Source organism: Piliocolobus tephrosceles, chromosome 19 (assembly GCF_002776525.5).
Source record: "Piliocolobus tephrosceles isolate RC106 chromosome 19, ASM277652v3, whole genome shotgun sequence".
NCBI classification, from domain to species: domain Eukaryota; kingdom Metazoa; phylum Chordata; class Mammalia; order Primates; family Cercopithecidae; genus Piliocolobus; species Piliocolobus tephrosceles.
Genome location: NC_045452.1, coordinates 1200657 through 1219667, shown reverse-complemented (window position 1 = coordinate 1219667; position 19011 = coordinate 1200657). Strand labels below are relative to the sequence as shown.

Here is a 19011-nt window from a genome sequence, read left to right as displayed (position 1 = left end):
CAACAGAGCAAGACCAATAGAGCAAAAAATTCTGTTTTGCTCAATTTTTGTTGAAATTCATGAATAGATATTAAATGTTTGTTTCTTTGTATTTGTTGAGTTGATGTTAAGTGTTTTTCTCCTTTAATCTGTTAATATGGTAAACTATATTAATATATTTTGTTTTCATCTTTTTTTTTTTTTGGAGACAGGGTATCTCTCTGTCACCCAGGTTGCAGTGCAGTTGCGCAGTCCTGGCTCACGGCAGCCTCGACCTCCCAGGCTTAAGCAATTCTCCCACCTCAGCCTCCCAAGTAGCTGGGACTACAGGTATGTGCTACCACACCCCAGCTAATTTTATTTTTTATTTTTTGTAGAGGTGAGGTCTTGCCATGTTGCCTAGGCGGCTCTCAAACTCCTGGGCTTCAAGCGCTCCTCCCACCTTGGCCTCCAGAATGTTGGGATTACAGGCGTGAGTCACTACGCCCACCCTGTTTTCATCTTTAACTCTTTCTTTCATCCCTGGGAAAAGACCAAATTGGTTATGTTACATGTTGCTGGCCGCTACTGCTGGTAATTTGTTCAGGAGTTCTTTGCCTATGTTCATAAGTGCAATTGGTCTATGTCTTAGTCCATTCAGGCTGTTAGAAGACCATAGACTGGGTGTCCTATGACAACAGAAATTCATTTCTCATACTTTTGGAGACTGGACGTCCAAGATCAAGGCATCAGCAGATTTGGTTCTGGTGAGGGCCTGATTCCTGCTTCTTGGTTGGCCTGGACCAGAGAGGTGGCCAGCCTTTGAATCTGCTCTCACTGTGGGTCCTTGCACTCTGGGCCAGTGATGGGAGTGCCAGCTCTCATGATCTCTGAATTGCCTTCAGGGTCCCTCTTCCATTATCTTGAAGAATAGCTCCTAGCTTCTGTTGCAATGGCTGATCCATACTAATCTTACTAAAGGAGCTTGGCAGCACAGCAACACCCTTAGTGTTCTCTCCAAACTGGGTTCTCATTCTTTTCTATATGGATGGGCCGATCATTTTTCAGAATTTCAAGTTCTTATTACTTTTTGCTTAACAGTTCTGTCTTTAAGTCATTTATGTCTCTCTTGAATTTTACTGGAAGCAGTCAGAAGGAGCTAGGTAACTCCTTCAATACTTTGTTTAGAGATTTCCTAAACCAAACAAATGCAGGTTTCATTGCTTGCAATTTTTACCTCCACAAAATGATAGAACATGAACACAATTTAGCCAAGTTCTTCCTAACAAGGATGGCCTTTTGTCCCGCCTCCAGTAAATGTTCTTCATTTCCATATGTGACCCCCTCAGAATGGCCTTACTGCCCGTAATCCCAGCACTTTGGGAGGTCAAGGCAGGTGGATCACTTGAGGTCAGGAGTTCTAGACCAGCCTGGTCAATATGGTGAAACCCTGTCTCTACTAAAAATACAAAAATTAGCCGGGCATGATGCCATGCACCTGTAATCCCAGCTACTCAGGAGGCTGAGGCAGGAGAATTGCTTGAACCCAGGAGGCAGAGGTTGCAGTGAGCCAATGTCGCACCACTGCACTCCAGCCTGGGCGACAGAGTGGGACTCCGTCTCAAAACAAAACAAACAAAAAACAAAGTGTTAGGATTACAAGCGTGAGCCACCATGCCCAACCGTATTTCCTTCTTTGTGTTTTCATTATACTTGCTTTTCTTTCTCCAACTTTTTTTTATTTATTTTGAGACAGGCTCTCACTCTGTTGCCTAGGCTGGACATGGCGTGATCATGGCTCACTGCAGCCTCAAACTGCTGGGTTCAAGAGGGGATTCACCTCAGCCTCCCAAGTAGCTGGGGCTGCAGGCATGTACCATCATGCCTGGCTAATATTTTAACTTTTTATAGAGACAGGGTGTTGCTGTTACCCAGCTGATCTCAAACTACTAGCCTCAAGTGACCCTCCTGCCTTAGCCTCCCAAAGTGCTGGGATTACAGGCGTGGACCACCATGCCAGGTCATGGGATATTTCTTGTAAAAGCCTATAACTGGACATTAAAAAAAAACCCAATCTGATCATCTGTTATTTAATATAACATCTATTGTGATTACTGATTATTTAGCTTTATTTCTACCGTCCACTGCATTCTGACTTCTGTTATTTCTGATGAGAAGTCTGCCATTAATCTAACTGTTGTTTGTTGTAATTTGTTTTTTACTGTTTGATTTCTCTTAAGATCTTTTTCTTGTCTAGAGTTCTACAATTTTACTTGAAAGCATCTCGGAGCATGTTTATTTTTATTCATCCTGTTTAGGATTCATTTCAATTCCTAAATCTGTGGGTTGGAGAAGTTCTTTCACCAATTTTGGAAAATTCTCAGTTCAAATTTCTTCATTGTCTTTCCCTTATTCTTTTATATTCTCCTTCTGGAGCTTCTGTTAGACATACTTGGGATATTCCAATCTATCTCTCATGTCTCTTGTCTCTTAGATATTTTCAGTCTCTAGCTCTCTGTACTACATTCTAGAGAATGTCTTCATATATATTATTAAATTTACTCACTTCAGTTGTGTCTAATTTGCTGTTGAGCTCATCCATTAAATTTTTTTCAGTGACTATACAGTAGTCTCTCTTATATACAGTTTCACTTTTCATGGTTTCAGTTCCATGGTAAAACACTCTGAAAATATTAAGATATTTTGAGACAGAGAGGCACCACATTCACATACACTTTTATTATAATATATTGTTATAATTGTTCTATTATGTTACTATTCTTTTTTTTTTTTTTTGAGGCAGAGTCTTGCTCTGTCGCCCAGGCTGGAGTGCGGTGGCACGATCTCGGCTCACCGCAACCTCCGCCTGCCGGGTTCACACCATTCTCCTGCCTTAGCCTCCCGAGTAGCTGGGACTACAGGCGCCCGCCACCACGACCGGCTAATTTTTGTTTTTGTATTTTTAGTAGAGACGGGGTTTCACCGTGTTAGCCAGGATGGTCTCGATCTCCTGACCTCGTGATCCCCTCCTTCGGCCTCCCAAAGTGCTGGGGTTACAGGCATGAGCCACCGCGCCTGGCTATGTTACTATTCTTAATCTCTTACTGTACCTAATTTATAAATTAAACTTTATCATAGGTATGTATAGAAAAATAAACATAGAATATATATATCTTCAGTTTCAGGCATCCACTGGAGGTCTTGGAATGAATCCCTCATGGATAAAGAGAGGACTACTATATACTTGAAATCTGAAGGTTTCTTTTCTTTTCTTTTCTTTTTTCTTTTTTTGAGACAGGGTCTTGCTCTGTCACCCAGGCTGGAGTACAGTGGTATGATCATAGCTCACTGTAACCTCAAACTCCTGGCCTCAAATGACCCTCCCATTTTAGTCTCCTGGGTGGCTAGGACTACAGGCACATGCCACTATGTCTGGCTACTTAAAAACAAAATTATTTTTATGGCTGGGCGTGGTGGCTCACGCCTGTCATCCCAGCACTTTGGGAGGCCTAGGTGTGCAGATCACCTGAGGTAGGGAGTTCAAGACCAGTCTGACCAACATAGAGAAACCCTGTCTCTACTAAAAATACAAAAAATGAGCTGCGCGAGGTGGCGGGCGCCTGTAATCCCAGCTACTTGGGAGGCTGAGGCAGGAGAATCGCTTGAACCCGGGAGGCGGAGGTTGCAGTGAGCTAAGATCGCACCACTGCACTCCAGCCTGGGGGATAGAGCGAGATTCTGTCTCAAAAAAATAATATATATTTTTAGAAATGAGGTCTTGCTATATGGCCCAGGCTGATCTCGAACGTGCCCGGCCAGGTTTTTTGTTTGTTTACTTCTGAGCACCTCAGGTAGGACTGAAGTGTTTGTTTGTTTGTTTGCTTTCCCCACCAGACGGAGTATTAGTGAAACACCATGTTGATCAGGCTGGTCTTGAACTCCTGACCTCAGGTGATCCACCTGCTTCTGCCTCCCAAAGTGCTGGGATTACAGGCAGGAGCCACCACGCCTGGCTAGGTATTTTTTTTTTTTTAATATTTCTTTCCTTTTGTGTATTGAGTGAGTTTTCGTAGTGTAACACTTTAATTCCTTTAATGATTTCTAAACTACTTTTTGAGTTATTTTCTTAGTGTGGCTCTAGGGCTTATACATATTAACTTATCAAAATTAACTTCAGATTTATACCAACTTAATTCCAGTGAGATAAAGAAACTTCATTTCTATTTTTTTTTTTTTTTTTTTTTTTTGAGATGGAGTCTCGCTCTGTCACCCAGGCTGGAGTGCAGTGGCCGGATCTCAGCTCACTGCAAGCTCCGCCTCCCGGGTTTACGCCATTCTCCTGCCTCAGCCTCCCGAGTAGCTGGGACTACAGGCGCCTGCCACCTCGCCCGGCTAGTTTTTTGCATTTTTTAGTAGAGACGGGGTTTCACAGGGTTAGCCAGGATGGTCTCGATCTCCTGACCTCGTGATCTGCCCGTCTCGGCCTCCCAAAGTGCTGGGATTACAGGCTTGAGCCACCGCGCCCGGCGAAACTTCATTTCTAGATAGCTCTATTCCTTCTTTGCCTTTTTGGTGCCATTATTATTATACATTATACATATATAACTTTTTTTTAAGACAGGGTCTTGCTTTGTTGCTCAGGCTGGAGTGCAGTGGCGCAATTGGGGCTCATTGTAGCCTTAATCTCCTGGGCTCAAGTGATCCTCCTGCCTCAGCCTCCTAAGTAGCTGGAACTACAGGCATGTGCCACCATGCCTGGATAATGTTTTTTTTTTTTTCCAGGATGGGGTCTCACTCTGTTGCCCAGGCTGGAGTGCAGTGGCACAATCTCGGCTCACTGCAACATCCACTTACTGGGTTCAAGCAATTCTCCTGCCTCATCCGCCCAAGTAGAGTAGCTGGAACTACAGGCATGCACCACCATGCCCAGCTAATTATTTATTTATTTATTTATTTTTGACGCCTGGCTGATTTTTAAAATATTTTTTGTAGAGATGAGGTTTCATCATATTGCCTAGGCTGGTTTCAAACTCCTGAGCTCAAGCAATCCGCATGCCTTGGCCTCCCAAAATTCTGGGATTACAGGTATGAGCCACCATGCCTGGCCTATATATAATATATTAAAAAATATTTATCTATATCTGTATTTTACCATTTCTGGTTGTCTTCATTTACTTCTGTGAATTTGAGTTACCATCTTATGTCATTTCCTTGCCTTAATATAGCTTTGCTGCTCTCAACTACCTTTTTTGTGCTGTTATTGTCAAATCTATTACATTTCTATATGTTAAAGGCCCAATACAATTACAGTTTTATGCAATTGCTTTTTGAATAAATTAAGAGAAGAAAGGAGAAGAAATATGCAAGACACTTTTTTTTTGAAACATTTGTTTTGAGGGGATGGAGTCTCACTCTATCACACAGGCTAAAGTGCAGTGGCACCATCTTGGCTCACTGCAACCTCTGCCTCCTGGGTTCAAACGATTCTCCCATCTCAACCGCCTGAGTAGCTGGGACTACAGGCCCATGCCATCAAGCCCTGCTAATTTTTGTATTTTTAGTAGAGACAGGGTTTCGCCACGTTGGCCAGGCTGGTCTCGAACTTCTGACTTCAGGTGATCCACCTGCCTCGGTCTCCCAAAGTGCTAGGATTACAGGCATGAGCCACTGCGCCTGGCCTAAATTTAAATTTAGAGAGCCACATGTGGCCAGTCCCCACCATATTAAACAATGTGGCTAAGTGAGGCTGACTACATATCTGAAGGCACTCACAGCCTCATTTACTTCACTTTCCAGTCTGATTTCCTCTTCATTTATGGTTCCAAGAGTTTCCCTTACTCTTTGAGATTAACTGTGCATTTAAAGAATGTTATATTTCATTGAGTGTTGTTTTTTTGGTAAGCTGGGGAGTTTTTATGATTTAGTTCACAGTATTGCCAGAACCAGAACATAGTCTCTGTACCTCCACTTTTTATTCCCTCTAATCCACCGTCTGCACTACAAAGCAACTTTTCTAACATGCAGATCCGTGCTTGGTATAATTCTGCTTTCAAGAGTCCCTTCCTGCCTTAGAACGCAGCCCAGATTTGGCTTGGAGTCAGGCCCACTGTAACTCAGCCCTACCTGTTTTCCTCAGCTGTGCCTTTCATTGCATGCTTTCCCGTACTTCATATTCAAGCAGAGCCAATATTTGTAACTGTATAGCGCCTGCTACTTTATGCCTTAGGCCCTTTGTCCATCTTGTTCCTGGAATGCTCTTCTGATCCAGCTTTACCTCCTATCTGCTACCCAACCCCTGCTCAGCCTTCAGAACAGCTCTCTTGTCTTCTCTGAAGGCTTTGCTGCCCCACTCCTATTTTGTATCTCTTCTGGACTCCGAATTTGGTTATAATATTCATAATACTTCATTGTGCTTAATTAGTTATATATCTATCTCCCTGCTAGGAAAGAACTTGGTTTATTTATTTTTTTAGTTATTGAGAAGGAGTTTCGCTCCTTTTCGAAGGGAGGAGTTGCCCAGGCTGGAGCACAATGGTGCAATCTTGGCTCACCACAACCTCCGCCTCCCAGGTTCAAGAGATTCTCCTGTCTTAGCCTCCCAAGCAGCTGGGATTACAGGCGCAGGCTACCATGCCCGGCTAATTTTTGTATTTTTAGTAGAGATGGGGTTTCATCATATTGGTCAGTCTGGTCTCGAACTCCTGACCTCAGGTGGTCTGGCCTGCCTCAGCCTCCCAAAGTGCTGGGATTACAGGCGTGAGCCACAATGCCTGGCTGGTTTATTTTTTACTTTCTGTTTTGTTTTGTTTTTGAGACAGGGTAGGGTGTGGGCTGGGGAGTGGGAGGGTGCTCTTCCCTGGCTCTCAGAAATCCAGCTCTTCTTTCATCAGCTGCTTCCTTTTTTTTTCTTTTTTTTTTTTTTTCACTCTGTTGCTCAGGCTGGAGTGAAATGGTGTGATCTTGGCTCACTGCAACCTCCGCCTCCCAGGTTCAAGTGATTCTCCTGCCTTAGCCTTCCTGAGTAGCTGGGATTACAGGTGCGTGCCACCACGCCTGGCTAATTTTTGTGTTATTAGTAGAGGCAGAGTTTCACCGTGTTGGCCAGGCTGGTCTCAAACTCCTGACCTCAGGTGATCCACCTGCCTCTGCCTCCCAAATTGCTGGGATTACAGGCATGAGCCACTGTGCCCCTCCAGCTGCTTCCTTCTTCCACTACTTTACTTAATTGTGCAGGAGGCCTGGGCCAGCTTCTGTGTGAGCTGCTGGCTGGTGTTCCCCTGGAGGGATTGGGAGACTGCTATAATCATCCCCATTAGCAGTTGGCAGCCCCCCAGTAAGGTACTCTTTGACCTGGACTGGCTTAGCCCTGATAGCTGCCAGGCCTGCTGTGTTGCTCACCCTGAGTGGTGACTGCACCCGCTAGACTGTTCACTTCCCACCCTGCCCCACATGGGTGGACCCTGGCCTCAACTGGCGCCCTGGATGTCTCACACTGTGAGCCTGAGAAGACCGGCTCCAAGAACCAGTGCTCCTAACCATGGCGGCTTTGCTCCTGGGCACTTACCAAAGTGCAGTGCTGTCGGGGAGCAGAACTCAGAGTCCAGGCAGAAAACAGCCATTGGTGGCCCCTGCTGTGAGTCGATGTTCCCCGGGAGGCTAAAGCATGGCGAATGGAATGATGATAACACAGAGACCTTTAACTGAGCATGGACTCTGAGCCAGGGAGTGGCTCTGTTATCGAAGAAAGATTACACATATGATCTCTCTTTATACTCACAACAACCCCTTAAGGTAGGAGTGGGGTCCGTTTTTTTTTGAGATGGAGTTTTATTCTTGTTGCCCAGGTAGGAGTGCAATGGCGCAATCTCGACTCACTGCAACCTCTGCCTCCCGGGTTCAAGTGATTCTCCTGCCTCAGCCTCCTGAGTAGCTGGGGTTACAGGCGTGTGCCACCACGCCCGGCTAATTTTGTATTTTTAAGTAGAGATGTTTAGGTCTCCATGTTGGTCAGGCTGGCCTCAAACTCCCGACCTTAGGTGGTCCGCCCGCCTTGCCTCCCATAGTGCTGGGATTACAGGTGTGAGCCACCTTGCCCGGCTGGAGTGGGGTCCTTTTTACAGATCAACATTCTGAGGTGAAATATTGAGCCGAAGACCACAAAGGTGTTAAGTGGCACAGCTGGGATGGCGGCCCCAGAATTCCTGCCCTCACCACCATGCCAGCTTTCCAAAGGTGGTGTGTGCGCAGGAGGTGGAGATGGTGCAGGTTCTAAATTGTGTATTTACCAGGGATAGGCTGTGCAGACTGACCTCCAGAGAACTGGAAAACGCAGGTTTGGCTGAAACTGACCCTTATTCAAGAGGCGGATTTAGGGGCTAGGCCTAACACCTGCGGCTCCACTGCATGTAGCTACCTCACAGGGCATGGTATTATCATGCCGCAAGCTGTTACCTAGGGGAGATGAGCCCGCAGCAGCAGCTTCAAAGGTCATGAAATCAGGGAGCCCACAGGCCCCAAAGGGCGTGGAAGTGAACAGGGCAGGAAGGCTTTCTGCCTTGTTTTCATGGGGCTGGGAATAGGATGTCTCCATGATGGGTGAACCTCAGATTTTTTTGAGCCCCAACTGCTCTAGCCATTTCCTTCTCCCTTAAACCCCTAAAGGCAGCAGTCTACCTTCTGCCTTCCAGAGTTGCTGCATCGACATCCAGCCCCAGCATTGGATGAGTCCTGGGGTGAGCTGGTGTGCTGTCTCCTGAGCCTATCTAAGCAGGGCCACTGACTGCATTCCTTCCTTGGTGTCTGTTATTGTGATGGGCTATAACCCTCACCATTATCCCTTTGGAGCCTTTGTTTTCATCCAGGTGCCCACACCTCTAAATGCCCCCTTTATTTTCTTCTCCGCTAGACGTATCTTCCTATTATGTCCCATTCTGCTTTAAAAACCGTTGAGAAGCCCGCTGGGCGGATGCCATTTGCCCAATCCCGTTCCCTAGTCTCTCCTCCCAGGCAGGTGTTTTCAGGGAACTTCTCCATCGTCCCTGAGACGGCTCGTGACCCCGGGGCTGGGTACACGGAAATTTAGGACTATAGGTCTGGGGCTGCTGCCCTGGCCCTTTTTGCCAACATGGCCTGACTCCACTGGTTTTTACTGCCTTAGGGAGGGGCGGATGGCCCTGTGGAAAGGGCGCTGGACGGAGGGTGGAGGCGAAGCTGCCCTCCGCCTGCCTCAGAGCTGAGAAGGCCAGCTGCAAAGCCCGCCCTATAGCTTGAGCCCATCGCTTGGGGGCACCGAAGCCATCTAGGCACTAACGCCCTGTGGTGCAGCCGGTGGGACTCCCAGCGACTTCCTTAGGAGTCCGCGCTCCCTGGGAGCCCCCCCGACACGGGATCGCCTCACCCTGGCGGCTGCTCGCGCCTCCTGCTTCCTCTAGGCCACAGGGCTCCCCACCCGACCGTGACGCACGGCACCCCCGCCCCTTCTCTTCCCGCTGATCCAGCGTGCCGCGCTTTCTCCTCCTCTGGTCTCGCCGCCTCCTCTCCCCCTCGAATCCAGTCCTGGTTTCCCCGCCGCCAGCCTCCCTCCCTCCCGGCGGGACTAGCTCCCCGCCCCGCCCCGCCCCCGCCTCGCCCGCCGTCACCGCGGTCCGCTAGGCTCCCCGCCTGCCCCCGCTCCCGGCCGCCCGGCCCGGCTCGCCCAGTCCAGTGGCTCCAGTCCGGATCTCGCCGCCGCCCGGCCCAGGTGCGAGTCCCCGCTGCTGGGGAGGCGGCGGGCCCCGGCTCCCCTCGGCCGCCTCGGCCGCCTCGCCCGCCCGGGGTTGGCGGGGAGGGAACAGCTGGGCGGCCCCAGAGCCCCTCGGAGGACAATGCGCCCGGCCCTCGGCCACCCTCGCTCGGTCTCCTCCGCGTCCGGCTCCTTCCCGCCGCCCCCGGCCGCCGCCCGGCTGCAGCCCCTCTTCCTCCGCGGGGGCTCCTTCCGCGGCCGGAGAGGCTCGGGCGACAGCAGCACCAGCACCAGCACCAGCCGCGGGGGAGGCGGCGGCAGACGCGGCGGGGGCGGCGGCTCCCCGAGCAGCAGTACGGGCGCCGAGCGCGAGGACGACGACGAGAGCCTCAGCGTCAGCAAGCCGCTGGTGCCCAACGCCGCGCTCCTGGGGCCGCCGGCTCAGGTGGGCGCCGCGGCCGGCCCAGCGCCCGCCGCCTTCTCCTCCTCAGCCGCCACCTCCTCCTCCACCTCCACGCCCACCTCCTCCTGCAGCATGACAGCCGCGGACTTCGGCGGGGGCGCCGCGGCCGGGGCCGTCGGGGGCCCCGGGAGCCGCTCGGCGGGGGGCGCGGGCGGCACCGGGACCGGCAGCGGCGCCTCCTGCTGCCCGTGTTGCTGCTGCTGCGGCTGCCCAGACCGCTCCGGCCGCAGGGGTAGGCGCCGCGGCTGCGCCCCCAGTCCCAGGTGCCGCTGGGGCTACCAGGCGCTGTCCGTGGTGCTGCTGCTGGCTCAGGGCGGCCTGCTGGACCTGTACCTCATCGCCGTCACCGACCTGTATTGGTGCTCCTGGATCGCCACTGACCTGGTGGTGGTGGTGGGCTGGGCCATCTTCTTCGCCAAGAACAGCCGGGGCCATCGGGGCGGAGTGGCCAGCGGGGCGCACAACCACCACCTGCACCACCACCACGCCGCGCCGCCCCTGCACCTGCCTGCCCCCTCGGCTACTACCGCTGGGGCCAAGGCGCGCGGAGCCCGAGGGGGCGCCGGCGGCGCAGGAGGCGGCCTGGGGGCGGCCGCGGCAGCGGGCGAGTTCGCCTTCGCCTACCTGGCCTGGCTTATCTACTCCATCGCCTTCACTCCCAAGGTGGTGCTGATCCTGGGCACGTCCATCCTAGACCTCATCGAGCTGCGCGCGCCCTTCGGCACCACGGGCTTCCGTCTCACCATGGCGCTGTCTGTGCCCCTGCTCTACAGCTTGGTGCGGGCCATCAGCGAGGCGGGCGCACCCCCGGGATCGGCAGGACCCCTGCTGCTACAGCCCCAGCGGCACCGCGCGGCCGGATGCTTCCTGGGCACGTGTCTAGACCTGCTCGACAGCTTCACGCTGGTGGAGCTGATGCTGGAGGGCCGCGTGCCACTGCCCGCGCACCTGCGCTACCTGCTCATCGCCGTCTACTTCCTCACCCTCGCCTCGCCGGTGCTCTGGCTCTACGAGCTCAACGCCGCGGCCGCGGCGGCGGCATCCTGGGGCCAGGCCTCCGGGCCTGGCAGCTGCAGCCGCCTTCTGCGCTTGCTGGGCGGCTGCCTGGTAGACGTGCCCTTGCTGGCGCTGCGCTGCCTCCTGGTGGTCAGCTACCAGCAGCCCCTCTCCATCTTCATGCTCAAGAACCTCTTCTTCCTCGGTTGCCGCGGCTTGGAGGCCCTGGAGGGCTGCTGGGACCGGGGCAGTCGGGCCTCCCCGAGTCGGGCCAGAGGGGGCTACGGTGCTCCGCCCTCCGCCCCTCCACCGCCTCCGCCACCACCTCAGGGAGGCTCCCAGCTGGGCCACTGCATCTCGGAGAACGAGGGGGGTGCCCATGGCTATGTCAACACCCTGGCTGTGGCCTCCCATAATTGAGGGTGAAGGGCATGGGTCCTTGATTTTGGGTTGAGAGTCCCCAACTCCCTTGTCTTCTACCTTCTGTCGCCCAGATTTGATCAGGCTGTATTTGAAAGAGGTAATCCTTTTCAGGGCTAAGGGCCAGGGTGTCCTTCTGTACCCCTGGGGTGAGGACAGCTGGGAGGGAAACCAGCAGTTAATGGTGAGGGAGGTAGGTGCAGTTACCCTCTCCTCCTGTCCTACCCCAATCCTGACCTCCAAGGGGCTGGTACCTCTGCTTCTTGCTTTGCCCACCTCCACTCTAATTCCCATCCATTAGGAGGAGAGGGGTGCTGGGCCTTGGACCTTCTCTCTTGCTTAGAAGTGCCAGCCTCTTTTAGGCTGTGGTTAGTGGCCATTGTCACATGCCTTGAAATTGACCCAGAACCTACTTTTCCACTGATGTGTCTATTGGATTTCTTCCAGGTGATAGATACAAAGTGTATGTCTCTGTGTGTGTAGTGTTGTTTTCTTGTGTCCACCCTGTGGCCCTTTGCAATGGGTAGGAGATCTGGGGAGGCCCTGCCCCCTACACCATACTTACCACCACCCTCCTCTTTTCTGCCTGGATTTGTGACCATGAATTCCCAGGAAGAGCTGGGTCCCTGGGAGCTGCCCAGGTACTCCCCTTGAAGGGAGAGGCTCACACAGGATCTTCCTCAATCCTGCTCCTCTCTTCTCAGCTCAGGGAGAGGAGGGGATCCATTCTTTAAGGACCAAACTGCACCCTTTCTTGGGTGAGCGAGCATTTCTACCTCCGTGCTTTCAACTTTTGTTGCATCATGCACTGATGCTGCTTGCAAAAAATGAAGACAAAATACTCAGAAGTTGCATTTGCCATGGCCACTGGCTCCAGCTGGGGTTTGGTGCCAGTGTTATTACAGGGTCTGCGGAGTATCAGCCATTGGCTTGGCCTCTCTCTGTTCCTCCCTCTGCACCTAGAACTCTTATCCTTCCTGTGGTTTGGTGCCAACTGGGTCGGATCTGGGCTTAGAGTAATAGCTTTGGTGGGGTTCCTGGATGGCTGTGAAGTTGGGCCTCCCATGGGCCCAAGGCAGTAGGAAGCCCCATTCCCCACCTGTCCTTCCTCTAGGTAGTGTAGATCAGAAAGTGAGGTGGTGACTTCCCGCCTGTGGTCTGGTTAAGAGTCTCACTAGGGCCAAGGCAGGCTGCAGAACTTTCCCTCTTAGAATTCCTCCCATTGAGGGTAATGACAAGAGACATCCTGGGACTGTGCACTTACAGTCTTGGTGTGGAATGTCACTGTTGCCATCATTGAGGCAGGATAAGTATTTTTACATATTTTAAGGGTGCAGGAGGACAGCAGCTAACAAGGCCAGGAAATACTCACTTCCCTCCACCCTCAACAGGATGTGGTGGGGGTGAAACTTGAAGAATTTTTGTTTCCCCTTCTCCCTTCTTACGTTTGGGAAGTTTTATGTAGTGTAATAAACTCTAGACAAGTTACCAGAAGATGTGGATTCTAGTTCTGATTCTGTCACTCATTGGCTTTGAGTGACATATCATTTTAATTTTCTGGGCCTGTTTTCTCACATTAAAAAAGTAGAAGTTAGATGAGTGATCTCTAAGGTTGAAGGTAATTTCAACTCACATTCTGTGAGTTTGTGGCTCTTGAAAGCCCTGGTCCTGATGCTTCCTGTAAAGGTGGCCAGGAGAGAAGCCAGCCAGGCTGCACCGGCAGAACATTCCCTGCTCTGCACTGGGTGTGTGAAGCCCCAGCAGAGAGGGCCAGAGGGAGGGCTTGGGTGCCTGGGCTAGCTGTGGGGCAGGGCCTAGCACAGCTGCAGAGTGCACAGGGAGGGCCAGAAGTGCCAAGTCACTGGCCGTGAACTCAGCACCCAGGCCAAGCCCCGCCTCCTGCTGGAAGCCCCCTCTTCCAACTGCTTCGGGGCTTAGGGCAGAAGACACCCATGTAGACAGACATAAGAGGGGCAGAAGGCTGGACCAGAGTTCTCTTGAGCCTCCTCGTGCTCTCAGAGCAGGGAACAGCGGGGGAAAATGTTTACACTCCATACACTATCTGTGCTTCCAGTCCCTCACCCTATGTGGCCCAACAGCTGGCTGGATTTCACACTTAATTGGTTGTTTTCTGCCTTCTTCCCCTGCTCCCACTGACTCCTCTCCTCTCCCTTCGATTGTACTCAAGGTTCTGGGGCCTAGGCCCTGGGTGGGTGCCAACAGCTGCTCCCTGTTCCCATGTCCTCTCTCCAGCTTTGCTCTGTTTCTCTGCTACCTAATCTCAGTGACTGTGAAAGGACATTGTGTCTGAGCCATGGCCAGCTGCTGGCTGGCCCCCTGACTTGTCCCCTTTCTGTTGTTTGGATGGCCATCTCCTGCTGGGCCTCCCTGACTGTAAAATCTCTGTACTGTTAGGTTTTTGGTGGGAGGCTGTGATAAGTTCCAATGAGCTGCCACTTCCTTGGACGTCAAGAGGCTGATGGCATCTGGGCCAATTCTGGCAGACACCAGGCCCCCAGCTCAGCCCCAGTCACCCCCTTTTCACACGTGGGTCAAGCACAGTGTGCTCAGAGGGTCATTCCCTTCCTCTGCTGTGTTTTTCTTGAGTCCTTGCACTCACTTTCCCTGCCCCATTCACGATGACCCCTAAAGCTTCCTTTGCCTTGCTTTCTAGGGCATCCCTAGTGAAGGGACAAACGTGAGATTTCCCCATGGGCCTGACAGCCAAGGCGGTGCACTGCCTTCCGAGGTCAATGCCAGCACGTGCATAGTTCACGGAAAAGGATCCTGGGCTCAGAATTTCGAGAACCGCCTACCCCTAACATTTCAGCAAGTCAGGGCCTTCCTCTCTGTGAGTCCCGAAATCCTTACTTATTTTCAAAAGACTAGACCCTCTCTAAAGACTGTTCCATTTTAACATGTCCTGATTCTGCATCCGTGGGTTTTGTGAAAGAGAGCTAGCTGGCGGTTAGAGCCTGGAAGGAGGAGGGAAGTGGCACCTCACTAGCATTTATCACTTTTTTCCTTCTCTTTTTAAAAATAAAACCAGACTCTGTTCTGAAAATAAAAAACTTGAGGCTTGTGACAAGCTTCCTGTATGGTTTGTTTCAATATCTTTTCTGTCCTGGTTTCCTTACAAAATTCTTAAATGTCACTGTGACATTTGCCATTATTTTATAGGTTTGTGTTAACATTAGGGGTACACCTTGGCCCTTTCCTTCTAGACAGTTGGCATGTTTCTGAGGGAGGCAGTGAGGCTGTGGCCTGGAGCTGGTGAGTGTCTGACAGGCTTTGTTGGCACAGCCAGCTCGGCTCTAATGGACTCAGCCTGAGAGTGATTTTTTCTCATCGCCCTGGGCTCTCTCGCACTTTTCTTCTTTTCCTTCCTTCTTTTTCCTTTTTTTTTTTTGAGACGGAGTCTTGCTCTGTGCCCCAGGCTGGAGTGCAGTGGTGCAATCTCGGCTCACTGCAAGCTCCGCCTCCTGGGTTCATGCCATTCTCCTGCCTCAGCCTCCTGAGCAGCTGGGACTACAGGCGCCCGCCACCGCGCCAGGCTAATTTTTTGTATTTTTAGTAGACATGGGGTTTCACTGTGGTCTCGATCTCCTGACCTTGTGATCCGCCCGCCTCGGCCTCCCAAAGTGCTGGGATTACAGGCGTGAGCCACCGCGCCCGGCCCTTCCTTCTTTTTCTTTTTGAGACAGGGTCTCACTCTGTCACCAGGGCTGGAGTGCAGTGGTGCCATCGTAGTTCACTGCAGCCTCAAACTCTTGGGCTCAAACAATCCTCCTGCCTTAGCTCCCAAGTAGCTGGAACTACAGGGGTGTGCCACCATGCCCGGCTTCCTATTTCTAGGAGTAGCTTTCCAAAGGGGGAACATCTTGAGAAACTAATTTTTAAATACTGTGACCTCCTCTTATCACTCTTGCCCCAGCCAGAAGCACAAATTCTTATGTATGAATAAGAACAAGGCCACCGGTTTTTGTTTGGTTTTATTTTCACATGAAGGGTAGTATTAAGTCTAAGGAAGAATATTGGGTCTGCACCAAAATAAACACATAGTGGTCTTCTTAGCACAGAGGCAGCCAGTATCACACAGCCCCTGTGTTGTGACCCTAGCTTGCTGCTTCTGGCTGTGCCAAAGGCTACACAGGGGTTTGACTCAGGAGAGCCCGGGAGGCAAGGTCTGAGAGTGGAAGCTCCTGGGAGCCTGGGCTCTCTCCTCTCGTTAGCTGTGGCTTTGGCCATCAACTGGAACTTCATCATTATTTATAAAACAGGAGCAATCACAGGACTGTGGTGAGAATTACATGAGGTGACACATGTGAAATGGTCCTTTCCCCTAAGACACATGTAATTGTAACAAGGAACAAAATTTACATAGAAAATAATTACAGAGCAACATAGGACCATGTCTTCATTTCTCCCTGGAGTGGATGCAAAATAAGGTGATTGACTTGACCAAGCATGTTACGAATGTTTAGAAATGTCTTCTAGGGAAGTAAGCTGGTGCTCACCGATTTTGGTTTGCCAGGCATATCAGAAGGTGCTTTGTGACAGGTGCAGTAGGGACGCGGAGTGATCTCTTCATGTGAAGGCTATGCCCAGGCCACACCTAGGCCTTGCCTGAGTCTCGCCATGCAGTTCTTGCCCCAAGGAAGAACAGGAAAATATAGCATGTCGTTGACTGTCAGGCCCTCTGCACATTAGCCCCTTCCCTACTCACAGCCACCTTCAGGGCTGCTTTCTCTCCATTTTCCTGAGGTCCAGAAAGAGGAGGTAGCTGGCACAATGCCGCACCGCAGTCAGGAAGAAAAGCCAGTGTGCACCAAGACCCTTCTTCCTCCCACATCTGCACTGCTCCATGCAACCTTTAGTGGTCAGCTGTTGCTTGGGTCCAACTTCCTTTCCATGAAAGCTCAGCCGTGCTAGCAAAAAAGCAGGGGCTGTTTTCATCTTCTGTGACAATCCCATGACACTGGTGAGCAGAGGCGGCCAGTGGGACACCCATGCAAGGAAGAAGGCAAATGCAGGGGCCAGCCAGCCACCTGCGTCCCTCCTTCTACTCCCTCTCCTCCGGTCATTGTGTACCTTCTTCCTGTCTCATCAGAGAGGAAGGATCCAGTGAGCGAACTCATCCTACAGTCAATGACCTAAGGGGCTATTCTTCCTGGGAAGGACTCCAGGGAGAGGTGGGCTGGGCCAGGCTTCCTGGCACCCTTCAAACCACGAGCCAGGAGACTGCATGTTCCTCTCACAGGGAAAACTGGCCCACCTGGATGACTGCTCGCCTCCATCAATCTAAATGGACAGGGCAAGAGTGTGGACCCAGTGCTAGGATCTGGGAGAGGCGATGGGGCGTGGAGAGCCATGCAGAGGCGCAGGGCCCGAGGGACCTGGATGCCACTGCAGAGTGAGGAGAGGCCCCGTGGGCAAAGTGTTGGGCATAGAATTAACATTAACAGCTTGAGCCATGGGTTTAGGGGTAGTTGCTTTTCTTTATCTTCTTCTGCAAAATATACCCATGGAATCCATATTGTCGCCATTTTTCCACAACGGACATGTTCACTCAGCCACATACTTCCTGAGCTCCTGAGAGATGCCAAGTATGGGAACACGTATTACTTTTATAATCTGAAAAGGCAAACACTGGAGGGAGAGAGCAATACCTAATAGCAGGGAACGAGGCTCAGTGGTACCTCGGGGGGCACAAACTGCTCTGCCCCAGAAGCAGGCTGGTGCCACTCAGGGATACTGCAGGCCTCCCAGGACACCATGAGGTGGGAACTCCTGCCCCACCCACTTTACAGAGGAGCAAGCTACCTAGGGCGGATGAGCAGCTGGCCAGCCCCCAACCCTGCTGCCTCTTCTTTGGAAGGACCCTCTGTCCGACATACCTGACTTGTGGGACGCAGGCCCGGCTGCTGGAGCAGCGGCCCTCCATCTCACTCTGCCCTCAGGTGCCCCGGGTCTTGCTGGAGTCCCAGCTGGCAGGGCGCTAATGCAGAAGAGAGCCCTGCATACCCCTCGTCTATTTAGGAAGGGGAGCACCAAGCAGAGCCCAAAGGCTATAGAGTTAAAACAGCCCACTGCATTGTAAGTACATCTTCTTCTCTCTTATGCCCTATTTAATTTTCAAAGATAAATAGGAAAGGCCAGGCACGGTGGGCTCATGCCTATCATCCCAGCACTTTGGGAGGCCGAGGTGAGCAGATGGCTTGAGCCCAGGAGTTCGTGACCAGCCTGGACAACATGGTGAAACACTATTTCTACAAAAAATACACATACACACAAATTAGCCAGGCACAGTAGTGCGTGCTTGTAGTTCTAGCTACTGGGCAGGCTGAGGTGGAAGGATTGCTAGAGCCTGGGAGGTCGAGGCTGCAGTGAGCCATAATTGCACCACTGTAATACAGCCTGGTGACAGAGAGACCCCGACTTAAAAACTAACAAAAAACCAAAACACAACAAAAGCAAGAAAGAAGTATATCCATCATGCCCTTGCGTTCAGAGATCCCAGCTCAAACTGCTGAATGGATGTTTCAGAGACTGAACACAACCCTTTTTAGACCCTAAACACCTTGAAGGACCTTCCTACGCAGAAAAGAGAAACTGGTTTTGAATCAATTATTCTTTAAAAAACAAAACCAAAACCAAAACCAAAACCAAAAACAAACTAGGATCAAGACAGTAGGGAGGAAGAAGTCATGAAACTGGGAGCTTGCTTGGTGGCCTCATGCATAATTGGCCTGGACACAGGCATGGTTAGATGCTCTTCTAGCCATCTTCTAGCTGCTTCTCTTCCAGCCGGAACCACCTTTGCACACTACTTAAGAGAGGAGCTGAAGAGGTGGGAGGGGCACAGCGTGGAGGGCATTTGTTCTTAGAGAGACATTTCTTGGTGAAACAGAATTTATTAGCCATGGTTCAGAATAATACAAAAATAAAGGTGTGGCTTTATTTATACACATTCTTGAAACTCTTGGCATTCGGCTGAGAGCGGATACCATACTCAGGGTAAGCAAGGACCAGTGTGAGACTGGGCCCAGGAAACGGGGAGGGACTGTAAGGAGAAACAGGGAATGACATTAAAGAAGAAATAGATGCCCTGGAGAATTTATGACTCCTTTCTATATGTCATGTCCAGAAGAGGCAAGTCTACAGAGATCAAAGTAGCCTAGGGATGGGGAGGCTGGGGTGGTGACTAAGGGGGCTCCTGGGCTCAAGTGATCATCTTACATCAGCCTCCCGAGTAGCTGGAACTACAGGCATGTGCCACCATGACTGGCTAAAAAAAAATTTAGGTAGACAAAGTCTCACTATGTTGTCCAGGCTGATCTTGAACTCCTGAGCTCAAGCAATCCACCTGCCTTGGCCTCCCAAATTGCTGGGATTACAAGCATGAGCCACTGCACCTGGCCCATTCAGCTTTTTTTTTTTTTTTTTTTTTTTT

The 19011-nt window shown here is 51.3% G+C and overlaps 2 protein-coding genes across 2 annotated transcripts in view; both read left to right on the top strand.

Moving 5' to 3' along the window:
- MICAL3 (microtubule associated monooxygenase, calponin and LIM domain containing 3) overlaps window positions 1–19011 on the top strand; it is a 1031057-nt gene that overhangs the window by 847784 nt on the left and 164262 nt on the right. The window lies entirely within an intron of this gene.
- Window positions 9599–14641, top strand: TMEM121B (transmembrane protein 121B). The gene has a single exon (XM_023192101.3). It carries the CDS (start codon window positions 9822–9824, stop codon window positions 11556–11558), a length of 1737 nt encoding a protein of 578 aa, XP_023047869.2. The 5' UTR covers window positions 9599–9821; the 3' UTR covers window positions 11559–14641.